The sequence below is a fragment of the Lissotriton helveticus genome, chromosome 2_1, assembly GCF_964261635.1.
Source record: "Lissotriton helveticus chromosome 2_1, aLisHel1.1, whole genome shotgun sequence".
In the NCBI taxonomy this organism is placed as follows: domain Eukaryota; kingdom Metazoa; phylum Chordata; class Amphibia; order Caudata; family Salamandridae; genus Lissotriton; species Lissotriton helveticus.
In genome coordinates, this window is record NC_136059.1 from 373,072,729 (window position 1) to 373,096,371 (window position 23,643).

Below are 23,643 nucleotides of genomic sequence, written 5' to 3' on the forward strand. Positions count from 1 at the left end.
CTAATTTGGAAGTACCGGAACTGTTCTGAGGTGGCCATTTCAAACTCTTGACTTAATTGTGAGAAGGGTATGAAATTTCCCGATTTCCAAAGGTACCCTATTCTGGAAACACCAATGGAATCCCATTTGTCGAAACCCAGGGAATGCGACAGCCAACCCTGCTGGTCACAATGCCACAGCGGAGTAGCTTGAGTGAGCTTGCCCTCCCAGCCCAGGCTTTTAGTAGCGTTGTTACATACTTGCACGGCATGCTTGGTCGGGCCAGACAAGACGATGTTCTGGGATTTCGTATACAACGCACCCTCAAACCCGCGGCTGGCCGGGGCCCGGTACCGGTTATCACGCCCACTTACCCATCATGTACTCTCCGGCGACCATTTACTCCCTCTGGCACTCATGTCCCCCTCAACCTACAGTGCTAGAGCGCATTGCCTCTCTTGGCTTACGTAATTTTTCTTCCGCACATTCACGGCCTAGTGTGTTATTTCAACAGCTGTCCGACGCCCCTCCATCCCCTGTCTGTCTGTCACCAAGGCACGACCCCATTCCCCTTCGCACCCCCGGTAGCCCCCAGCCTACCACCACTGCGATCCTTCTTAACACTAGGTCTGCGGTTGGGCATCAACTTGAGCTATTCCACCTGCTCGACTCCCGCCAGCCTGACCTGTTATTCCTCACGGAAACATGGTTTAGGGATGATTCCCTCCCGAGCCTTTTATCCATGCTGCCCTCCACTTACTCGGCCATCAGAATGGATCGCCCCGGGGGAAAGACTGGGGGAGGTGTTGCTCTGATTACCCGCACTGATTTCCATTTCCAGACACTACCTTCCCTTCCTATTCCCGCTGTGGACTGTCTAGTAGTCCGTTCCACCTCGTTCGGGGTTCCTCTGACTTGTGTACTCATCTATCGTCCGCCTCAGTCTACCCCCGACTTTCTAACCTCTATTGAGGATCTCTTGGCCACTCTAGTAGTGAACAATTCTGCAGTCCTGGTACTTGGGGACTTGAACTATTGGCCGAATTACCCTGCTGAAGATGCAAGATCTAAGGAATTCACGGCCCTGCTCACCAGCCTCAACTTTTCTTCCCAACTCACTATGCCTACCCATATCCATGGCCATCAACTCGACCAAATCTGGACCCTTAATATCCCTACCAACCCTCCCACCATCTCGCCTTGCTCCTGGTCAGACCACTCCCTTATTTCCTTTGCAGTAGACCTCGGACGGACGCCCAAACCTCCCCTGCCCAAAAACACCTGGGCCAGAAAGTGGGACAAGGCCGACCTCCCCGCGGTCTGCTCTTCCCTTGCAGCATCTAGCCCCGAGCTTAGTGGTTTATCCCTTCCCACCCAGCTCACAGCCATTAACAACTGGCTGTTAAAGGCGTGCAACAGCACTGTCCCCCTTAAGAGAGTGATCATTAAACGTGCCCACGCGGCCAACAGATGGTTTACCCCCTCCCTTAGAGATAAAAAGCTAGCGGCACGCAGAGCCGAACGAGCGTGGCGGCGCACCTATTGCCCCCTTCTCAAAGCAAGCTACTGCTCGGTACTCAACGAATATAAAAGGGACATACTAAAAGCAAAAGCTGAGTACTTCTCTGGTAGAATCCTGGCAGCGGAAAATCAATCCAAGGAAATATTCGCCACAGTACACGAGCTCGCTGCTTCCGACAGGGTGACCTCCAAAATCCCCCCATCTCAAACACTCTGTAACTCCCTTAACTCCTTCTCTATTGAGAAGGTGGCCCTCATCAAGGCCAACATCCCTCCCTCACTTCCGGTACCGCCTGCTGTTCACCCCTCCCCCCCCCGCTCCACTTTTCACCCAGTTCCCCCCTTTGACACGAGAAACCTTCCTCCCCTTACTGGCCCGGGTAAAATCGGGTTCCCCCCAGGACATTGGTCCGGCATTTGCCCTGAAAGAGTTTTTTTCTAATTGCTACTCCCCCCCACTTACTTTAATCAATCACTCCCTTAAAACTGGCACAGTCCCTCGCGCCCACAAATCGGCAGTCATCATTCCGATTCTGAAAAAGGCTGGCACTGATCCTTCCCTGCCTGCTAACTACCGTCCCATTTCCCTTCTCCCTTACTTGGCGAAGGTCTCAGAGGCTCATGTCACCGGGACTCTGAGCTCCTTTGTGGAATCCACGGGCCGCCTTTCTTCCCGTCAGGCGGGCTTTCGCCCGCTGCACTCTACCGAGAAGGTGGTTGTATCGGTGATGGACAAATTGAGGGAGGGCATTGACACCTGCCTCCCCCAGGCCCTGGTCCTGTTAGACCTGTCCGCCGCGTTCGACACGGTGGACCACGACATTCTGTTGACCCGTGTCGAGGCGGCGGGCATTGGGGGCACGGCCCTTGCCTGGCTCCGATCCTTTTTAACGGATAGGGAGCAGGCCGTCCATCTGGCCGACTTTGCTGCCCCACCTCGGAGAGTGACTTGCGGCGTCCCCCAGGGTTCCTCCCTGTCTCCCTTGTTATTTAATTTATACATTTCACCCCTCATTTTTTCTTTACAGCAGATGGAGGTCTCGGTGTTTAATTACGCCGATGACCTCCAACTTATTTTCAATCTCTCCTGTTCCCCCACCTCTGCCCTGAATTTCCAGAGAGTCATGCTTTTCATCCAAGAGTGGATGAACTGCAACCACCTCAAATTAAACCCCGACAAAACCGAATTGGTGTTGACGGGGGGTGGTTGCAGTCCTTGGTCCTCTTCTTTTTGGCCCCACTCTCTTGGCCCCCCTCCCCTTCCGGTTCCCAAGGTTAAAACCCTGGGTATCTTTATTAACCCCCTGCTCACCCTTCATACGCAGGTTAACTCAGTGGTGTCTGCCTGTTTCTTTTCCCTCCGTACCATCCGTAAGGTTTCCCGATTCTTCTCTGTCGCCGCCCTCAAGCTCATTCTCATGGCCATGGTGCTATCGCGCCTTGACTATGGGAATGTGATCTATAATGGTGCTCCAGCCTACCTGATCCGCCGGCTCCAACTGATACAAAATCAGGCCGCCCGCCTGATTTATGGTCTTCCCAAAACCAACCATGCGACCCCTCTGTTGCAGTCTCTGCACTGGCTACCGGTGAGGGAGAGGGCCCTTTTCAAGTTGGGCTGCATCACGTATCAGGCTAGGTCGGGGACTGCCCCCGCTTTCCTTTGTGAAGCCATTTCATCCTACCTTCCGACTAGAGAGCTCCGCTCCGCTCACCAGGCTCTCTTGTCAGTCCCCCGATTCAGGAAGCAGAAGTCCGGGGGGGGGCAGATTTGCGGTGCTAGCTCCATCCTTCTGGAATTCGCTTCCTTTTGCACTTAGGACTTCATCCTCCTACTTGGAATTCCGCAAACTTCTCAAGACCTTCCTGTTTTCTAGATCTGCAGCAGCCTAGCCTTCCCCTCCGCCTCCACTGGTTCACCGCTGTCTAGCGCCATGAAACTGTTCCGGTATAAGTGCGCTTAATAAATATTTTAAAATTCAAATTCAAATTCAAACCCACCCCAGGGGAGGAGCCAATGATCAATCCGAAATGCGGGGTCATCATGCCGTCTATAAGTGCATTGATTAATGGCAGTGAGCTGAGAGGCCCAGTAGTATCTTTTCATGTCTGGGAGCCCAATGCCCCCATCAAACCACCCCAGCCTGAGTTTATGTGTGGCGATGCAGGGGAGTTTATCCTCCCATAGCAGATCCCGCACTGTGCCCTCCAGTTCTCTGAAGTATGGCGCTGCGACCGATAAGGGAATATTTTGTAGCACGTACAAGAGATGGGGAGGGACATCATCTTGGATAGGGCCGCTCATCCCAGGAGGATCAAGGGGAGCGATTTCCAGTGCAGGATATCAGATTTAAGACGTGCTAGTGGCGGCCGAAGGTTAGTGCCATAAAATCGCGACAGGCCTTTAGATACCCAGATTCCCAGATACTTAAAGCCGTCCACGGCCTCCGTCAGCTGGCAACCCTGGGAAAGGTGAGGTCAATGCCCAATAAGAACATAGAGCACCGATTTAGACCAGTTAATCACATAGCCTGCAAACGTGCCAAAAAATTGAAATATATCCATCACCACATTGAGAGACACCGTCGGGAAGGTGAGATAAAGCAGGATGTCGTCAGCATACAATGATATGCGGTCCTCCCACCCAAATGTCCATTTAAGGCCCCTAATGGCGGGGTCCTGATGGATCCATGCTGCCAGAGGCTCCAAGGTCAACGCAAAGAGGAGCAGTGACAGGGGCAACCCTGCCTGGTGCCCCTACCAAGAACAAAGACAGGGGATTTCCGGTTATTAACAACTACTTGCGCCAACGGTTGACAATATAGGAGGCGCACCCATTCAATAAATTCCGGGCCAAGTCCCAGCTTGCGAAGCACAGCAAACATGTGGGGCCATTCAATGGTGTCGAAGGCTGAAGCGGTGTCCAGATATACCACCACAGCATCCTCCCTAATCGTATCTGCCCTGCAGAGTACTCTGTGGAGTCGGCGGATGTTAAGAGACGTGTTTCTCGCCGGCATGAACCCGGACTGATCCGGGTGTATCAGATTGGGAAGAACTTGTAACGAACGAGTGGCAAGGACTTTCACAAGGATCTTGACCTCACAGTTATGTAGCGAGATGGGCCTGTATGAGGAACACAAGTCGGCGGGTTTACCCGCTTTGTGGATTACAATGATGTTGGCCAGTGTATGATCCTCTGGAAGAATTCCTATCTCTTTACTTTCCCGATACATGGCTGTGATAAAAGGGGCGGTCATGCCTGCCGTTAGTTTAAATGATTCTATGGGAATCCCGTAAGGGCCCAACGCTTTCCCCTGCGCAGATCATGGATGGCCTTCTCCACTTCGGTTACTGTAATATCTTGGTCGAGGTCGGAACTCTCCTCCTCGGTAAGAAATGGCATCTGAATATCGCGTAGGAGGAAGAAGCTACCTCCCCTGAGTAGGACGTGCTGGTGGTATACAGGGAGTGGTAGAATCTACCAAATGTGTCCGCAATGGCTTGCGGAGCGGTTATAGGGGAGTGTGGGTCAGTGGCAATTTTGACCACAACGCGCCGTTCCCCATCTCTGCGGTCCTGCCAGGCCAACAATTTGCCTGCTTTATCACCCACATCATAGACCCTGCTATGGGTAGCCCGATATTGTGCCTTAGCCACATCTGTGGCTAGGTCTGAGAGCTCCTTGGTTTTAATACGGAGCTGTTGGCGCACTTCCTCCGCGTCCTGAGGTCTGACTGCCCGCTCCAGTTCTAGGATCTCATCCTCTAAACGTATCATGGCAGCAGCCCTCTCCTTGCGTTGCCCAGTGATTTGTCCCAAGACAACCCCCCGAATGACTTATAGGCTTCCCAGAGTGAGACGGATGAGCTAACCGATCCCAGGTTTTCTTGGAAGTACAGGTCAGATTCAATCAGAACCTTTTCCCTGATGGAGGGAGTTGTGAGATACCATGAGTTAATCCGGGCAACACGGCTGATCGTGGGCTCCCCTACTTCCAGCCTACACAGAACGGGAGAGTGATCCGAAATTCCCCTGGCCAAGTGTTGTACTTCTTTGACAGTGTGGAGATGGTGTGTGACAAGTATTGAATTAAAGAGTCCTTGGATCCCAGTGCTGGATAGTATTGCCCAAATTTTTTCAGAAGTTAGTTTCGGAGTAGGTTTACTCGAGGCTCGGGACCTCTTGAGCCTCAAAAATAATTTGTACAAGCTAAAGCAATGAGCCGGGATTTAGCCTGGGACCGTGCACTCCTGATTCACCCAACAAAAATAACAATTTGCTCAAGAAATGTTTGAAACTTGAACTGACAAGACCTGTTTGAAAATATGTATCATTCTCCATGAAGCACATCCATAATATATCCGGAGCCTTGATAAAGTCCAGGTCGAATTGACCCAATGGGCGAAACACGTGTTGGCTGACATCCAATGTTTCTTTGAGATTCTGAATCAATTGGATACTCCAAAGAAGATGTATTGAGAATAAACAGAATAAACTGCTTCAGAAGAGGACTTGAATGTTCCTCTTTTTTTCTTGCTCTTTTTGAACTTATATGGAGGAGTACTTACTCAAAGAACTGCTTGGAGATGGTGTGTGAGTGTGAGCACATAGGCAATATGTGACGGGGTGCCATGGGGACACGAAAGATGTGAGGATTGGAGCTCCACAGGGTGCAGGCACCTCCAGACATCCACAAGTCCCACAGCCCCCAGAAAACTATGAATCAGTTTGTTGGATAGTGGCAGGTCTTTCTGGGGCCAGCGGTCTAGAGAATCGGAGACGATGGAGTAGAAGTAACCCCCAATCAATAACAGCCCGTCCGGCAGGCCCAGGAGAAGGTCTCCGAGATCAATACAGGCCTGCGTATGTAGGCCTGGTGGAATGTATACTGAGACCAAGTTGAGGGTGACTCCCTCCCAAATCCCAGACAGAGCTACAAATCTACCCAGCGGGTCAGTTCGGGCCATATTAATAGTCCAGGGGAAGGATTTATGGACTAGGATGCCCCCCCCCCTGGAACCAGAGCCAAAAGCAGAGTGAGCCACCAACTGACACCCCCAGCATGACAGGGCCCTACAACAGTTGCCCAACAAGTGGATCTCCTGTAGGAACACGACATCTGGCGAGTGTCTTTTCAGGAATTGGAGAGCCCCACCTCTCTTAATTCTGTTCCCCCAGTCCATTCACATTCCAGGAGAGCAAAGTGAGTTTCTGTCTACTCATAGTACCCATCACTCAGATTTAAAGGTGAGTAGTAACTCGGAGAGAAGCACGTCAAGGGGGAGACAAGGAAGGATTCCGCAACACTCCTAAGCACTGTAATCAATGAGAGCGTTACAAACACCGTATCTGCTGCAGCTGCTTGCATCTGAGACCAGTTAAATATGACATGCCTGAACAAAAACAATACCAAAACCAAAACATAAATGCAGTCCCCTCCCAACCACCCCACAGACCCAACATACATTCCCCTAACCCCCCTCCCTGCCTCCTTGCTCGGCGGTAACAAAACCTCCCGCCCCCCAAACTAACAGAGTGCTTATCACCCACCCTTCCAAGAACTTATGGGTTTGTGTAGCCTAACCGAGCACCCGCCCCTGAGAAATTCTGTTTTACCAACATTAACTTTAATAACCTGACATGGATATGTTCAGAACATCAGCAAGGTCCTAATATACACTCAACAACACCCACATGGTCAGCAGGGGAACAGGCAAGTTTCGAGGATCTCAATGCAACAAAGCCAGCTATGGCAGTCTAATACAAGACGACAAAAGTCTGATGCATGTGGCAGAGATGACTCTATCTCCACAGCCCTCCATCTAATTGGAATCATGCCACCTCCACAAAGGGAAAAAAACATACAGACCAGTTATTCGGCACCCCCGCCGCCTCAGTCAAGTCTTGCAGTGGCGAGCCACCACCAGAGGCTCGGGCGTTTCCGTCCATCCTCACCCCCCGGGCATGGTTGTTGCGGTGACCCGCTGTACGCCAGCCATCCAGCCAGTTCCAGGCCTCCTCCAGGGTGGTGAAGAACCAAGATTTCCCCTCTGATTCCACCCTCAACTTGGCCGGAAACATCATAGCATATTTCAATTCCTTGTCGGGGAGCACCTTTTTCACTTCCAGGAAGCTTTGTCGTTGTCGCTGCATCGTGAGGGTGAAGTCCAGGAAGAAAGTGATGGGACTGTTTTGGAATTCCACTGGCGGGGCGGAGCGGGCACTCTGCAGGATGACATCCCTGTTGCGGAAATTGAAGATACTGGCAAGAAGTGGACGCGGAGGGCTCCTGGTCTCGGTCGGCCTCCTGGCACCCGGGGCACTCATTCCACTGAGAAGAAGTTGGAGAGCCCCCTTGGCTTGAGGTAAGTAGTGATCAGTTCTTCCACGAAAAGGTCCACCGATGGCCCTTCCGCTCATTCGGTTACCCCAATTATGCAGACGTTGTTGCGTCTGGAGCGCCCTTCATAGTCATCCAACTGCGCTCCTAGTTTCGCAGCGTGTGTTTGCAGTTCATCCATCTTTCTCTGCAGCGCTGACGTGTCCTCCACCAGGGAGGTCGCCTTGATTTCGACGTCCTTCAGTTGCGAGTTCATTGAGTGCATATCCTCTCTAATAAGGGACACCTCGGTGGACACTTTGTCAATACACGACTCCAATGACGTGTGGACGGAGGTAATGGCTTCAAGAATATCCTGCAGCGTTGGTTTCTTCTGCTTCCCACTAGGCTCAGAATTGTCGGATGTGACTGATCCTCCTTTGGGGCTCGCGCTGGGGCCACCCTCCCATACATATTTAGTCAATTTGGCCTGGAGGGCTGCCATCGAGCTGCGGCCCCCCGCCATGATGTATGCAGATCCCTCGGATGGGGTTTACGTACGGTTGGTGCAAGGTACGACATGTGGCAGTCAGCAGTGGGATTACCAGTATCCGCCTTCCAGTGCGGTACAGCCTGTTAACAGCAGGAGTGCAGGCCTCAAGTTTCACACATCCGGGACTCCCCCAACGCCAGGGATTTATCAAGTGCGTGCCGCAACCGCACCAAAAACGTGCCTCAGCTTTGCACCAGAATCACTGTTAAGGGGGATCCACACCACAGGTGCTTCTCATCGGTAGTCTGTGCTCTCCTGCCCGGCGATTTTGCAGCTAGCAGGGCAGAATGGCAGTGCGGTGTTCCCAGGCAGCCGCGGGGAGTTACCACAGCGTTCCAGCTAGTGAGCCCGTGTTTGGCGTCCCACGGTTCAAGGAGCAGCCACAAATTTCACTTATCCTTGGTTATGCGCATATGCTGCAAACGCGCTGCTGTGTACCGGATCTTGTAACACAGGTGCCCTTCGGTCCTCGCTCAGCGATGTCCTTGGTGTATCTAGCCGCAGGGAAGACTGTCTGGCAATCCATTTATCAGCCAGGCTCTGCTCTTCCCTCCCGGCCGGCACGGGGCTACCGCCTCACCTTAGTCACTCCGTGCGTTCTGTCCGCTTCGGTGGAGGCCGATGCCGATGTCGATGCCGGTGTTGCTATTTCGTGCCTACCGGCCTCTGGATTCCTCGTTCAACTCACTGCTTCCTATGTACTGGAGTGTCGGCAGCATTCCCACGGCGAATCGCAGCAAGCGGATGGTGGCAGCCGCAGTCCGGGTCTTCCCGCTTGACTCGGTGAGGCGCTGTCTACTGGCGCCCAACAACCCAGTTGCCAGAGGCGGTTATCCCAATGGTTGTGCACTGCTGACGATACACTCGACCGATTAGCCGCACGCGGCGCCTCCGTCTTGATCCGGGCCAATGGCGCAGATCTCGCCGCTTCCGTGCCGTACCTCCTTTCTTGCCGCAGGAAGTATTAGTCTGCGCAGCAGCCCTTCCGATTTCAGGTTACGTTATTGAAGCCTCAATTTAGGCAGATTTAAATGCATATCTGGCGGATTCTGTGCACGGTCGGCGGATCTGACAGATTAGGCGGCCATCTTACTGCTCGGCTTGGCCACGCCCCACCATATGTATATATTCTTAATGCTGCAGATGCCGTGCATCTACTGCGGGAATGGAGCGTGGTGTCAAGTGCACCCCCCTGCTTACATTTTCAAACAGTCTCTAGCAACCCCAGAGTACACACGCACTCAAAATAAGTGAAGTTGAGTTTATTCAACGGATTCCAGCCCCTGGCATGCATTTCGGCATTCAGCCTTGTTCACACGACTATGCTACCGATACACGTATACTGCGTTGCCTTGAAAAAGTCCAGGTCGAATTGACCCAATGAGTTTATTCAACGGATTCCAGCCCCTGGCATGCATTTCGGCTTTCAGCCTTGTTCACACGACTATGCTACCGATACACGTATACTGCGTTGCCTTGAAAAAGTCCAGGTCGACATGACCCAATGGGCGAAACACGTGTTGGCTGACATCCAATGTTTCTTTGAGATTCTGAATCAATTGGATTCTCCAAAGAACATAAACTGAAAGATAGGACTAGTTGGTGCACCATACAGAAGTTACACAAAACTAAGCCGCCATCATGGAGTGTTAAAATAGTAACGAAAATGGTAACCCAACGTACATTATAAAGTCCAAAGTTTCTAACCCATGTATTACAGTAAATCAAGCAATGCAAAGCGTCACATACAAACCTAGTGGTTTCTATATAATGTATATGAATATAAAAAATAAATCTGATGCAATGAACCGTATAGACCCTAAACAGAGCTCTGCGCCTGTTTTATTGGTTTGTGCCAGGAGCATATTATATCCAAGTTGAGGATAGTGTACTGAGGGTTGTCATCTTGCGTCTGCTTGGAAATTTCCAAAACAGACTTACAATAGCTTGGACCAGGGTGTTAAAAGTCAGACCCACCGGTGTCACCTATAGGGTAACCCCATATTCCGTAAGTACCAAGGTATGCAAGAATACTGCCCAGGTAGGCGGGGTGCCTTGATAGGCTGAGTGCCACATGAAAATCAGGGATATCCTGCCCAATAAAGCGGTAGGTGTAAAGTCTATGAAAGTTGACCCAGTGATGTTGCCCAAATGGGCAGACAAAAAGTGTAAACACCTACTACTGCATGGACCCCAGAGTACAGGAATACAGCTCAAGTGGGTGAAGTCTTCGATAGGTTGAATGCCTCTGGGAAAACAGGAATAACATCCAACTAGGTTGTTAAGAAATTGGCCATTGTTCTGGAAAAGTCCCTAATCACACAGTGTTAACGCCACTAGGTGAAGATCTAACCAGACAAAGTAGCACAGGGGATAGTGTCCCACAAGGGTCGTCAAAAGATGGAGGCAAGAAAATATGACATGTGTTGTTCATATAATAATTCTACTAGTTGACGAAAATAAAAGTGAAAAGTATAACAATCACCCAGAGTGTTCCATGTGCTAAGGGTAGGGCTCGCTTTATTGTTGTAAATTAAAAACAATATCTCCAAAAGATCGATATAATGTGAAATATATATTTTTACTAAGTGTTACATTATATATATGTATATATAAACCTACACACATATATGTGTGTTTATATAAGTATATATATGTAGTATTACATTTTAGTTAAATTGATTTAAATGACACATTAATGTTGTATATTTTTAAATAGATATTTTTGACACAATATTTTTGTATCACAATATTGTTGTTTTCAATATTGTGTCAGAGATCCCTCCTAGCAGGCTAACATGCGTTTCCTGGGTTTTGCAAATTATTTGAGTAGACCTTTTACGTGCGTTATATAACCTAGGTAGCTAGATAGATAGCGTTTCTAATAAACTTATGCAGAATGCAAATTTTATTTCAACCGTTTTTAAAAGAAACAAACCCTACTTTTAAATATTAAATAAATCACCCCCATATAGGCCTTTGGCCCACAATATAGGGTGCCTAGTGTTTAAAGTGGTAGATGGAAGAATTGAGTGTTGACATGTACCTATGGTGACAAGCCCCCAAAGGAAATTTTGACTGTACAAGGCTGTAGTTGCTCTATGAGGAATAGTTCAGATAAAATAATAATTCTCCTATCTTTGGTTTGTGACCAGCTACCGGCATTATTCACCTGCTATTTTTGAATGTTTATTAGAAATGCAATTCACTGGCGTAAGTAGTTTTTTAAATAAATATTTAGGAATGTGACTTTTATAAAATCACACTTTGTCTGAACCACCAGTAGGCCAATTAGCATTAACCTGCCAACAGCTAGACCCGGTCAGTGCATCCCCTTAATGAGCTGTGAAAACTGCTCCCAGAGCCGAAACAATGGCTTAGGTCATTTCTGGTTCCTACACATCCTTGAGAGATGTCTGTTTGGTCTATACTATCACTGGCACAGCAAGAACAAAACAAAGTGTCCTTTCAACATGGTGTCTTTAATGCACTTGTATAAAATAAACATCTACACATAAAACAAATAAATGCTAATTATGAATAATATTAGTAATCATTGTTCTCCTCAATAAAAATATAACTTAACATTAATCACAAATGTTCAAACACATTAGGAGGCATGAGAGGAAGGGTGGATTGCAATGGGCATTCCAAGAATTGAGTGATCATGCAAATGCAACAAGAGACTTGATTTCACGAGTAGGACATTTATGTATAAAGTTCTTCCCCGAGGTATATTGTCTGTCTTTCCTAGATTAAATCAAACACTTAAAAAGATTTCTTTGAGCAAAACTAATGAATGTGATCCAACTTTTTTGCACTTACAAAATAATTCCGAAAGCAGTCTTTTTATGATGTTTTACTGCATGGAAGAAAAAGCAAGATTTTGATTAACAGGTTTACAGTTATTAAGGGAGCTATCCTGGATCCTCCTCCAAGCCTGCAACATCTTATATGCAGCCACCGTGAACTGCATCCTTGTATACCTGGCTCAGAATGTAATCATCTTGGATGGACAGTAGCACATTACATTTCAAGACATTACAGACCGAAAACATAACAAAATCAAACAAAGAGGTATCCTGAAGACAGACCTTCTCCATCTATGAATCTGAAACAGCATCTCCATTAATGTCAGTGCAGTCCTGACACTTTTGCAATTTAGAGCACATGTGTTTACTCAACCTTTTAGGGTGCAGAAGGTCACCATGGGATGTGAATCACACCCCTTGACTATTCTAGTGTATTGTTAATGATCATACATTGTTTCACAAGGGCCTACACTCATGCTCAAGTGCCTGTTGCTATCTACCTAGTTTGTGCTTTACAAATACCATATCTGTATACATGCATGTTTATAAGACTAAGTATGCTGTATCTGCGTAGACTGATGAGACTACAAATGTATACATCTCTATGTTTGTTTTTGGTACGACAAACAGGTCCTCCTTATGACCCTTTTCCTAGATGGTCTCCATAGACTTTCCTCCATCATTGAGCCTCAGGAAGGTTCACACAAAAGTAACCATTGTACGTAATAGTCTCCTACTACCATGAAACCCACTCCACCTCTCCTTTCGAAGCCAGGTCTACTGGGCCTCTGAAGGTGATTCGTAGAGCCATCTTGGATTCACAGGCAGTGGAAGATGTGGTGGCCCACCAGGATTTACCAAGCGACACTTTGGGAAAAGGTCTCACCATTAGACTAAGAAGAGCAGATCACCGGTGCACCTTGTTCTTCACGCTCAGAGCTCCCTATCCATGTGCCAGGGGTTCATTAGGCCACTGAATCCTGTGACACTAGCTGCAATACAGGAACTGTGTTGCAATGCTGACGCTCCAGGAACACATCCCTCCCAAGCACGTCTAAAAGGACAATAGGGGTAAAGCGTTGTCTTTGGAACCAAAAGTCTCACACATCTATACTCGGACTTGTGATTCCTAGAGGATATTTTCACTTATGATTTCACTTAGGATTCAGACCTTTTAGTGATCTGTTATCTTCAAGTCCAGATATTTTTTGTGTTGCATTTTGTATTTGATTGATGCAATGGCAGTGAGTTAACTGAGGGAATGCATGCTAAACAGGACACTCTAAAGTGTTAATGTGTGTCCTCCCTCTCTTTTCAGCTCGAGTGGTTCTTGCTCATGAGCTGCACTGCCGTCTTTTCTCTCTAGTTTGCTGTTGTCTCTTCTTTCTGGAAACATCAAGGCAGGTCATGCATGTCTTTTAATAATGTGTCTCTTGCTTTCTGCTTTGGTGTGCTTGCTGCCTCCAATATCAGGATCATCAGGGCAGCAGCAAGAACAGAAAGTAAACAGGGGTCTTAGGACCCTGTTCACTTTATGTACAGAGCCCTAAGAGTTTCCCTTGTCATGTTTCTCCTTACTCGTCCCACTGCACTTCAGCAGCATACGTCTAACCTCATCGAGAACTGTGCCACTTTCTGTTGGGCTTCGTAAATCATCATTCACGGTGGATGTACATGTGCATTTATTGCAACAATTTGGAGAATGGACCGTACAGTGAAAAAAATGTAAACTAAATTTAACTTTACATCTGACCGCCTTCGTCTCCTTTAAAAAAAAAGAAGATGACATATTAGACAGTGTATTTGAACACTTGATGGGGGGAAAAGGTCATAGGTCGGATTCTGCCAACAAGTTTACCTTTCTTATTAATGGCTTATCCGTGAACATGGTGGCAGAGGCAGGTAGGTGTATTTATTTCATTTATATATTCTTTTTTTTAAAATTTATTTTTGTATCAGTACAGCCTGAGGACGGAGCTGCGCAGCTTTTATATCTTACTCACCTGCGCCATCTGTGCACAGCTTTTCATTTAGCCTAATAATATGTACCAGGATACAAAGCATTTGCTTTTATTAGTAACTATTACAGACATTAACTGGAACTATCAGGACGCTGCTGGCAGGTGCCACATATTTGAGAAATCACAAATTGCTCTGCTTCAAGTGGTGGTATTGTGCATTCTGCAAGCTTTCGGGTTCCCTACTTGGACTCTGAGTTCTTTGGGTTATTCCCCGAACTTCCTGAGTTAGGAATAAAATGTTCTTCCCTATTGGACACCTTAATTGAAACCAGGTTTAGTCTGGTGTGTTGAAATTCTAAGGGTATTTAATACAGGGGTGTTCAATGTAGGGCCAATAGGGATGGAGCTATGTCAGGTTTTCTGGACATATGAAAAATGTGAATGCAGTGAATTTGAGTAAAACTCTCTAACGTAGGCAGCAGTTATCCCGAAAATCTGGTGTGAAAGCCAACCTACTTAGGACAACTCTGAAGTAGGACAGAGGGGAAACAGTCCATTAGCGAGGAAGATATTTAACAGCGTAGATGAAGCTAAATATTTAGGTCTTGCCTTAATAAAAGATAATATACAAGTCACAAGTTTAGGGATCAAAACGATGTATGCACATTATAAAAACAGATTTGTTGAACTGTCTCATCAAAATATTGTGAAAAATCAAAGGTAAGAATCTAATATTGGCTTTCGTGTCTCTGTTGGGTATGGGGTTCGTAGTTCATTGACAAGGCTTCAGAAGAATATGTTTTGTTTCCAGACACCATCCATTAATCATTATCATAAATGCACCCTGCAATGGAAAAGGGGAGAAGAAATAGAACATTTAGGGTTGTATCACAGCTCATTGCTCAGCTCACCCGTCACCCCCCTCAATCTAGACTTGTTCAGTCCCTTCCCAACTAACTGTAACATAATACATTCACTGGTTTTATTTTTGTCACACTGCGAATGCAAACAACCCTGCTCCCAAACACGTGCAGCGAGGGCCTGTCTGCTAGCAGTCTGCATGCGAACCTTCATTTTCGAAGAATTTTTAAAGCTTATCAATCAGGTTTGCACAAGAAATAAAGAAATGGTGCTAAGTTAATTAGCCGGCTAAAAAGACACAGACCATGATTATGAGACTAGGAGCAATTTATCACACCTCATAAATAACGATACCACGGGGTGTGTTACATAGCACCTATCACATCTTTCTTTAAATAACATACTAATTTGGGTGTTTAACGCATTCAAATCTGCATGGTACGGTAAATGCATGGCTCTGTTAAATTTCAGTAGGTTTGACTTGCTAAAAATGTAACCAACGGTAAGGTATTTAACACACCCGATAGTTATCAGATTTATTAAATACAACCAAACTCGTGATTCCGAACCCTACCTAAACAAGGGTTTCTGCATGTGTCGGAATACACAGACGAACTTGTAATTAGGCCCATAGTCTCGTGAAATGAGAAAGGAGAATCTGTCCACATAGGACAACATGTCAAAGGAACAGACATGCACAATCTAATCAGAAGCATCATACACCTTCAGGCGCTAACACGTCAGAAAACTACAAAAGGCTTGGAAATTCTCATACAGGTCACTGCAGAAATAAACATTCCTTCTTCCGTTGTAGATAATACGGCCCGCGTATTTTGGAATCTTTAAAAGAATGTGCATTGAAACTGTTTTGAACTCTGGTCTCGTTGAATGACATTTCATTTATTTCTCCTTCGGCGATAGTGCATGTTTAACACATCAACCCACAAAACTATGTAATATGTCAATGTGGCTACCTGTCTAACTTTTCTTTATATGAGGTCTCAGGGATTTGAATTTAATATATATTTTAATTTTTTGCAATTTTATTTTCTGAACCAAAAGAAATACTTTTTAAATAAATATGCTTATAATGACTTTTTTTTGCAAATAAAACATTTTACCTTTTTATTTTTCCTTTAACATAAGGATTGTTCTTAGTTGATGATCAGAAAAAAAGCATGGCAAGAATGTCGCACATGCAACCCACACACACAGGTGGAAACACATACACACACTCAGCATAAAGCAGCTTATTTGCCAATATTAGATTTTTTTTAAAACATTTCAATATTGAGAGTATAAAGCTAAGTTTTATGTACGAGACAAAAAACCCAGAAATAATATTACACGTCTCGTCATCTTTAAAGAATTCACTTTTTGTAATCTTTTTAAGCAGACTGGTGATTATACCCATTTCTTGTTTCACAACAAGACGACAATTTTATTATGAGATAATTGGAGTGCATCTTTTTAAAAAACAGAATGAAATGAAATACCACTGGACAAATATCTATTAAAATCGAAGCAGTGGTCGAGAGAGAAAGAGCGAGAATATGAATCCCATTTTTGCCTGTTCAAGAAATTGGGTGAAAGGTGGTCCTTTGTTAGGTTTTAAAGATAGTCAAACAGAATCTGAACTGCATGATTCATTCGGAGCAGGTGGTCAAACACATGGGCAAACTACCATGCTCATATTTGAAATGACAGCTTGTTTAAATTGCATTTTGCTTTCAGGTTTTCATTTTCATAACATGTAGAAAGGGTCCCTGGGTCATCCCTCTTCTTTCATTGGCTTGTGAGAGTGAGCCCCTTCAGGCATTTGCTCTGTGGGCTGTCTTCATCAACTTTTGCATTATTGAATGAGCAAAAATGGTTCTCCTTGAAATGTAGTTGCCTGCCTAGGAGGGCTGCTGCAGTATGCCTCCATTCCCCTTCTGACACCAAAACAATGAAGCTATAGGATGCTGTTGCCATGCTCCACAGATTTGAAGACCTTCCCAACATAGCTTCCTGATAGGGAGTATTTATGACTCCCAGCAGTGCTCACATCTGGCAGCCATACTGTAATCCTTATTCTCAAATACGCCACCAAACACCACCTACTGGGATGTCAATGCCCACTCTGAAACCTCGAACCTGTGCACGAGTAACAGCAGTGGTGCCGGATCCTGACTCTAACTTCTCAGGGCTTGAGACCTTGTTGATTTACTCCAAGATCAGCAGGTTTTACATACCCTCATTCAAAGTGCCCTGCTGAATGGCAGCACAGAGAAGACTGTGGGAAAGGTGTGCTGAGACACACAGATGTTCTGCCTATGTAACATCTCCCAGACTAATGGAAGGTTTTGGTTATATCTTGTCTGGACTCAAATCAAAAGCAAACAGTGCATACCCAGACCGGCACCCCTTTTGGGCTACAAAAGCTTCAGATTTCTGTACATGATTACCAGTAATATAAAACAGACTGAGATTCTAAAATGCACCTGCCATATTTAAAGCATGATATGTTAGGCTTTGCTGTAATCACTGCCTCTACATGGAACAAATCATATATGTGTGAAACTGGTGCTGGGTTGCTTGTGTTTCGGTTCAGGGAGGACCTGGCCTGGCAGTTCGGGCTAGACTATTCCTACTGGAGCAAGGTCAAGGCTAATTTGCATATGGCTGGGTCCAAACTGAAGCAGCATGGTGTGTGAAGTAACGATGGAGACTGGGACCCTACCTCGAGATAATGACCAGTGGCTGAGATTAATTCAAGGATTCCCCCATCACTTTTTTGTATACGTTAATGTGTCACACGAAGTGGGATAGGCATACCCAAATATGGGTCCTGTGCACACTGTGTCACTGGAACCAAGCTATACCTGGCAGATGAGCCCTAAGTATGGCAACACCGGACCTTAGTTGCTTGTGTTCGGGTTCAGGGAGGACCTGCATATAGTTGGTTCAAAACTGAAGTGGCATGGTGTGCAAAATAGTGGTGGACTGGGATGAGGCCCAAGTGATTACCAGTGGGAGCGATTAATTCAAGCATTCCAGCCATCACTTTTTGTATACTTTATTGCATTGATGGAAGGCATTTTTGTTGTAAGGAATGTTGACCTTCACATCAATCCCACTGATGAGTAGTTTATCCTTGCTAAAAGAGGACTGAATGCATGCATCTAAGAGGACCAAACTGATTAATCTCAGCTGCTTGCTTTATCTTGAAAGTGGGGAATGTAGCCATATAGAAGACCTCCACTGAAAGTTGTGTATGTGGGGAGGAAGCGGTCCCCGGGGCTACGGGGACCCCCGCTATATAATTTGGCATTGCCCCCGGGACCAGGCCCACCCGGGGGCTTACAGATAATGAAGCGCGGAGCCCGCGCTTCGTGTCTTTTTCTTTTCTCTGCAGGATTCGCCCACCCAGCGCGAACTCAGCCGTTTCTACTCTGCCCCATTTTCTTGTTTTTCACCTTTTTTTTCTACTGATTTCTTCTGACTCGGTTACTGAGTCACAAGTTGGCTGCCAACACTTCCTGGTTTGGAGAGTTGACAGTCAATCAGAGTGAAGCTCGTGCCTGGGAGGGTTCGCGAACCCTCCTTGATGCTCAGATAACAATACTTTTATTTTTTTGATTTCTCAGGAACTACTGAACGGATTTACAACATTAAAAAAAGGTCTCTTTCTGAACCAAGAGCTACCTTTTCCCAAATGTGGTGTAATTCCGTTCAGCAGTTCAGGCTGTAGCCTGTTCCAATATTTCCTATGGAAATTAACATGGGGAAAACACGTTTTGAGACCCCCTTTTTTCTCTGTTCCCTGCTTGACAAATCACCCCGAAACTTTTCAAGACAGGAGCTGACTGGAGCGGGCCATTAGTTACGAACATTTTGCGAAGATTCATCAAACGGCGCCAAAGATATTGGCAAAAGAAAAAACGCTTTCTCAATAGAAACAAGGTCCTAACTATAACTACCTACTGATGATATAATTATATATATATATATATATGGATGTTATAGTTAGGCTCAGATTTCACTCATACAAAAGCATAGTAATGGAAGCAGTTATAGTTACCTGAGCTAACTATACCGTACGCCCCCACAATCCACTACTTATGACCTCACATATTACATCACTAATGGCATGGTCAGTGATATCACTGATGACATCGACATCCCCCTCACACACCCACATGTAGTCTCTCACACACCCTCTCAAATGTCCACATAAGCACTCACCCATTCACAGATCCATACTAGTCACACACCCACTCACTCATCTATACAGTCACTGAGCCACCCACAAACTCAGTCATACAGCCACTCACACATCCACTCATACATCGATACCTCCACCTACACATGCAGTCACTCGCCCATAGAAGCACTTACTCAGACATACAGATACAGATACTGACTCACCCACTCACTCATCCACACAGGCACTCAGACCCACTCACTCACCTACACAGGCACTTATACACACAATCACACACCCATAACGCCACTTACTAACCCATACAACTACTCACACATGGACACCCACACAAGCACTAACACACTCTCTCATATACCCACACATCCAGTCAGACAAATACAACCACTAATCCACCCACTCACACCACAACTCACACACCCAGTCACACACCCATTCAACCACTCACACACCAACTTACAAACCCATACAACCACTCACACCCCACAACCGCTCACACAACCACTCACACATTCATACAAACACACACACACTCACTTACACAAAACCACTTACAAAACCACTCACACTGCTACAACTACTCATACGACCCCTCACACACCCACACAGCTTCTCAGAAACCCACTCACTCAACCATACACCACTCATACATCCACTCCCCCACCCATACAGGCACTCAGACACCAGCTCACACACCTATCAAAAGCGATACAAAAGGGGATGATGGACGGAGCGTTTGAGCAAATCAATCACTCACCCCCAGTCAACTGATGTGGGTTTAATCCATCACCATTCTTTAGCCCACTCAGCCACCCCATTTCAGACATGGCTATATGCAAATCAGTCTGACCCTGTGCCTCATGGGAACAGTCCAGCCCGAACTGCCAAGCCATGTCTTCCATGGACCAGAAACAAGCATCCTGGGACCGGTTTCGGATTCATAATCCTCATCAGCCAGGCTATCTTGAATCCAGTGGCCAAGTGAGCAAGGGACTCACGTCTGAGCATACCCTGCCACACTTTGGGCGAACAAAGCGATACAAAAGGGGATGATGGACGGAGCGTTTGAGCAAATCAATCACTCACCCCCAGTCAACTGATCTGGGTTTAATCCATCACCATTCTTTAGCCCACTCAGCCACCCCATTTCAGACATGGCTATATGCAAATCAGTCTGACCCTGTGCCTCATGGGAACAGTCCAGCCCGAACTGCCAAGTCATGTCTTCCATGGACCGGAAACAAGCATCCTGGGACAGGTTTCGGATTCATAATCCTTATCAGCCAGGCTATCTTGAATCCAGTGGCCAAGTGAGCACGGGACTCACGTCTGAGCATACCCTGCCACACTTAGGGCGAACAAAGCGATACAGAAACCGGTCCTTGGATGCTTGATTCCGGTCTGGGAAAGACATGGCTTGGTAGTTCGGACTGGACTGTTCCCATGAGGCACAGGGTCAGAGCTGATTTGCATATAGCCAGTGTCTAACCCAGGGTGGTGTGGAGTGCAAAAAAACGATGGATTTAGGCCCAGATCTTTGTACTGGGGTGAATGTATGACATTGTTCTACATTCTGTCCATCAACTGTGTTTTTTGCAATTTTCACCCCGAGTGGGCTATGTATGCTCAGACGTGAGTCCCAGGCTCTCCACACCATTGGAGTCAAGCTATCCAGGCTGAATGAAGGCTGATAGCCAGAAACCGGTCCTTGGATGCTTGATTCCGGTCTGGGAAAGACATGGCTTGGTATTTCGGACTGGACTGTTCCCATGAGGCACAGGGTCAGAGCTGATTTGCATATAGCCAGTGTCTAACCCAGGGTGGTGTGGAGTGCAAAAAAACGATGGATTTAGGCCCAGATCCTTGTACTGGGGTGAATGTATGACATTGTTCTACATTCTGTCCATCAACTGTGTTTTTTGCAATTTTCACCCCGAGTGGGCTGGGTATGCTCAGACGTGAGTCCCAGGCTCTCCACACCACTGGAGTCAAGCTATCCAGGCTGAATGAAGGCTGATAGCCAGAAACCGGTCATTGGAAGCTTGATTCCGGTCTGGGAAAGACATGGCTTGGTAGTTCGGACTGGACTGTTCCCATGAGGCACAGGGTCAGAGCTGATTTGCATATAGCCAGTGTCTAACCCAGGGTGGTGTGGAGTGCAAAAAAACGATGGATTTAGGCCCAGATCCTTGTACTGGGGTGAACGTATGACATTGTTCTACATTCTGTCCATCAACTGTGTTTTTTTGCAATTTTCACCCCGAGTGGCTGGGTATGCTCAGACGTGAGTCCCAGGCTCTCCACACCACTGGAGTCAAGCTATCCAGGCTGAATGAAGGCTGATAGCCAGAAACCGGTCCTTGGATGCTTGATTCCGGTCTGGGAAAGACATGGCTTGGTAGTTCGGACTGGACTGTTCCCATGAGGCACAGGGTCAGAGCTGATTTGCATATAGCCAGTGTCTAACCCAGGGTGGTGTGGAGTGCAAAAAAAACGATGGATTTAGGCCCAGATCCTTGTACTGGGGTGAATGTATGACATTGTTCTACATTCTGTCCATCAACTGTGTTTTTTGCAATTTTCACCCCGAGTGGGCTGGGTATGCTCAGACGTGAGTCCCAGGCTCTCCACACCACTGGAGTCAAGCTATCCAGGCTGAATGAAGGCTGATAGCCAGAAACCGGTCCTTGGATGCTTGATTTCGGTCTGGGAAAGACATGGCTTGGTAGTTCGGACTGGACTGTTCCCATGAGGCACAGGGTCAGAGCTGATTTGCATATAGCCAGTGTCTAACCCAGGGTGGTGTGGAGTGCAAAAAAACGATGGATTTAGGCCCAGATCCTTGTACTGGGGTGAATGTATGACATTGTTCTACATTCTGTCCATCAACTGTGTTTTTTGCAATTTTCACCCCGAGTGGGCTGGGTATGCTCAGATGTGAGTCCCAGGCTCTCCACACCACTGGAGTCAAATTATCCAGGCTGAATGAAGGCTGATAGCCAGAAACCGATCCTTGGATGCTTGATTCCGGTTTGGGAAAGACATGGCTTGGTAGTTCGGACTGGACTGTTCCCATGAGGCACAGGGTCAGAGCTGATTTGCATATAGCCAGTGTCTAACCCAGGGTGGTGTGGAGTGCAAAAAAACGATGGATTTAGGCCCAGATCCTTGTACTGGGGTGAATGTATGACATTGTTCTACATTCTGTCCATCAACTGTGTTTTTTGCAATTTTCACCCCGAGTGGGCTGGGTATGCTCAGACGTGAGTCCCAGGCTCTCCACAACACTGGAGTCAAGCTATCCAGGCTGAATGAAGGCTGATAGCCAGAAACCGGTCATTGGATGCTTGATTCCGGCCTGGGAAAGACATGGCTTGGTAGTTCGGACTGGACTGTTCCCATGAGGCACAGGGTCAGAGCTGATTTGTATATAGCCAGTGTCTAACCCAGGGTGGTGTGGAGTGCAAAAAAACGATGGATTTAGGCCCAGATCCTTGTACTGGGGTGAATGTATGACATTGTTCTACATTCTGTCCATCAACTGTGTTTTTTACAATTTTCACCCCGAGTGGGCTGGGTATGCTCAGACGTGAGTCCCAGGCTCTCCACACCACTGGAGTCAAGCTATCCAGGCTGAATGAAGGCTGATAGCCAGAAACCGGTCCTTGGATGCTTGATTCCGGTCTGGGAAAGACATGGCTTGGTAGTTCGGACTGGACTGTTCCCATGAGGCACAGGGTCAGAGCTGATTTCCATATAGCCAGTGTCTAACCCAGGTTGGTGTGGAGTGCAAAAAAACGATGGATTTAGGCCCAGATCCTTGTACTGGGGTGAATGTATGACATTGTTCTACATTCTGTCCATCAACTGTGTTTTTTGCAATTTTCACCCCGAGTGGGCTGGGTATGCTCAGACGTGAGTCCCAGGCTCTCCACACCACTGGAGTCAAGCTATCCAGGCTGAATGAAGGCTGATAGCCAGAAACCGGTCCTTGGATGCTTGATTCCGGTCTGGGAAAGACATGGCTTGGTAGTTCGGACTGGACTGTTCCCATGAGGCACAGGGTCAGAGCTGATTTCCATATAGCCAGTGTCTAACCCAGGTTGGTGTGGAGTGCAAAAAAACGATGGATTTAGGCCCAGATCCTTGTACTGGGGTGAATGTATGACATTGTTCTACATTCTGTCCATCAACTGTGTTTTTTGCAATTTTCACCCCGAGTGGGCTGGGTATGCTCAGACGTGAGTCCCAGGCTCTCCACACCACTGGAGTCAAGCTATCCAGGCTGAATGAAGGCTGATAGCCAGAAACCGGTCCTTGGATGCTTGATTCCGGTCTGGGAAAGACATGGCTTGGTAGGTCGGACTTGTGCTGACTCTACCACCTGGGCTCGGATCCTAGAATTCAGTTCCTTACTTACTTACCAGAAA

At 47.0% G+C, this 23,643-nt stretch overlaps 1 protein-coding gene across 4 annotated transcripts in view; it reads right to left on the bottom strand.

Moving 5' to 3' along the window:
* Positions 1-14,118: 14,118 nt before the first annotated feature.
* FYB1 (FYN binding protein 1) overlaps positions 14,119-23,643 on the bottom strand; it is a 710,353-nt gene continuing 700,828 nt past the window's right edge. For all 4 annotated transcript variants that reach the window (XM_078674989.1, XM_078674991.1, XM_078674987.1 and 1 more), the window contains one exon: positions 14,119-14,992. In XM_078674989.1, coding sequence (XP_078531115.1) covers positions 14,970-14,992 — 23 coding nt within the window. In that variant the 3' untranslated portion in view covers positions 14,119-14,969. The remainder of the gene's footprint in view (positions 14,993-23,643) is intronic.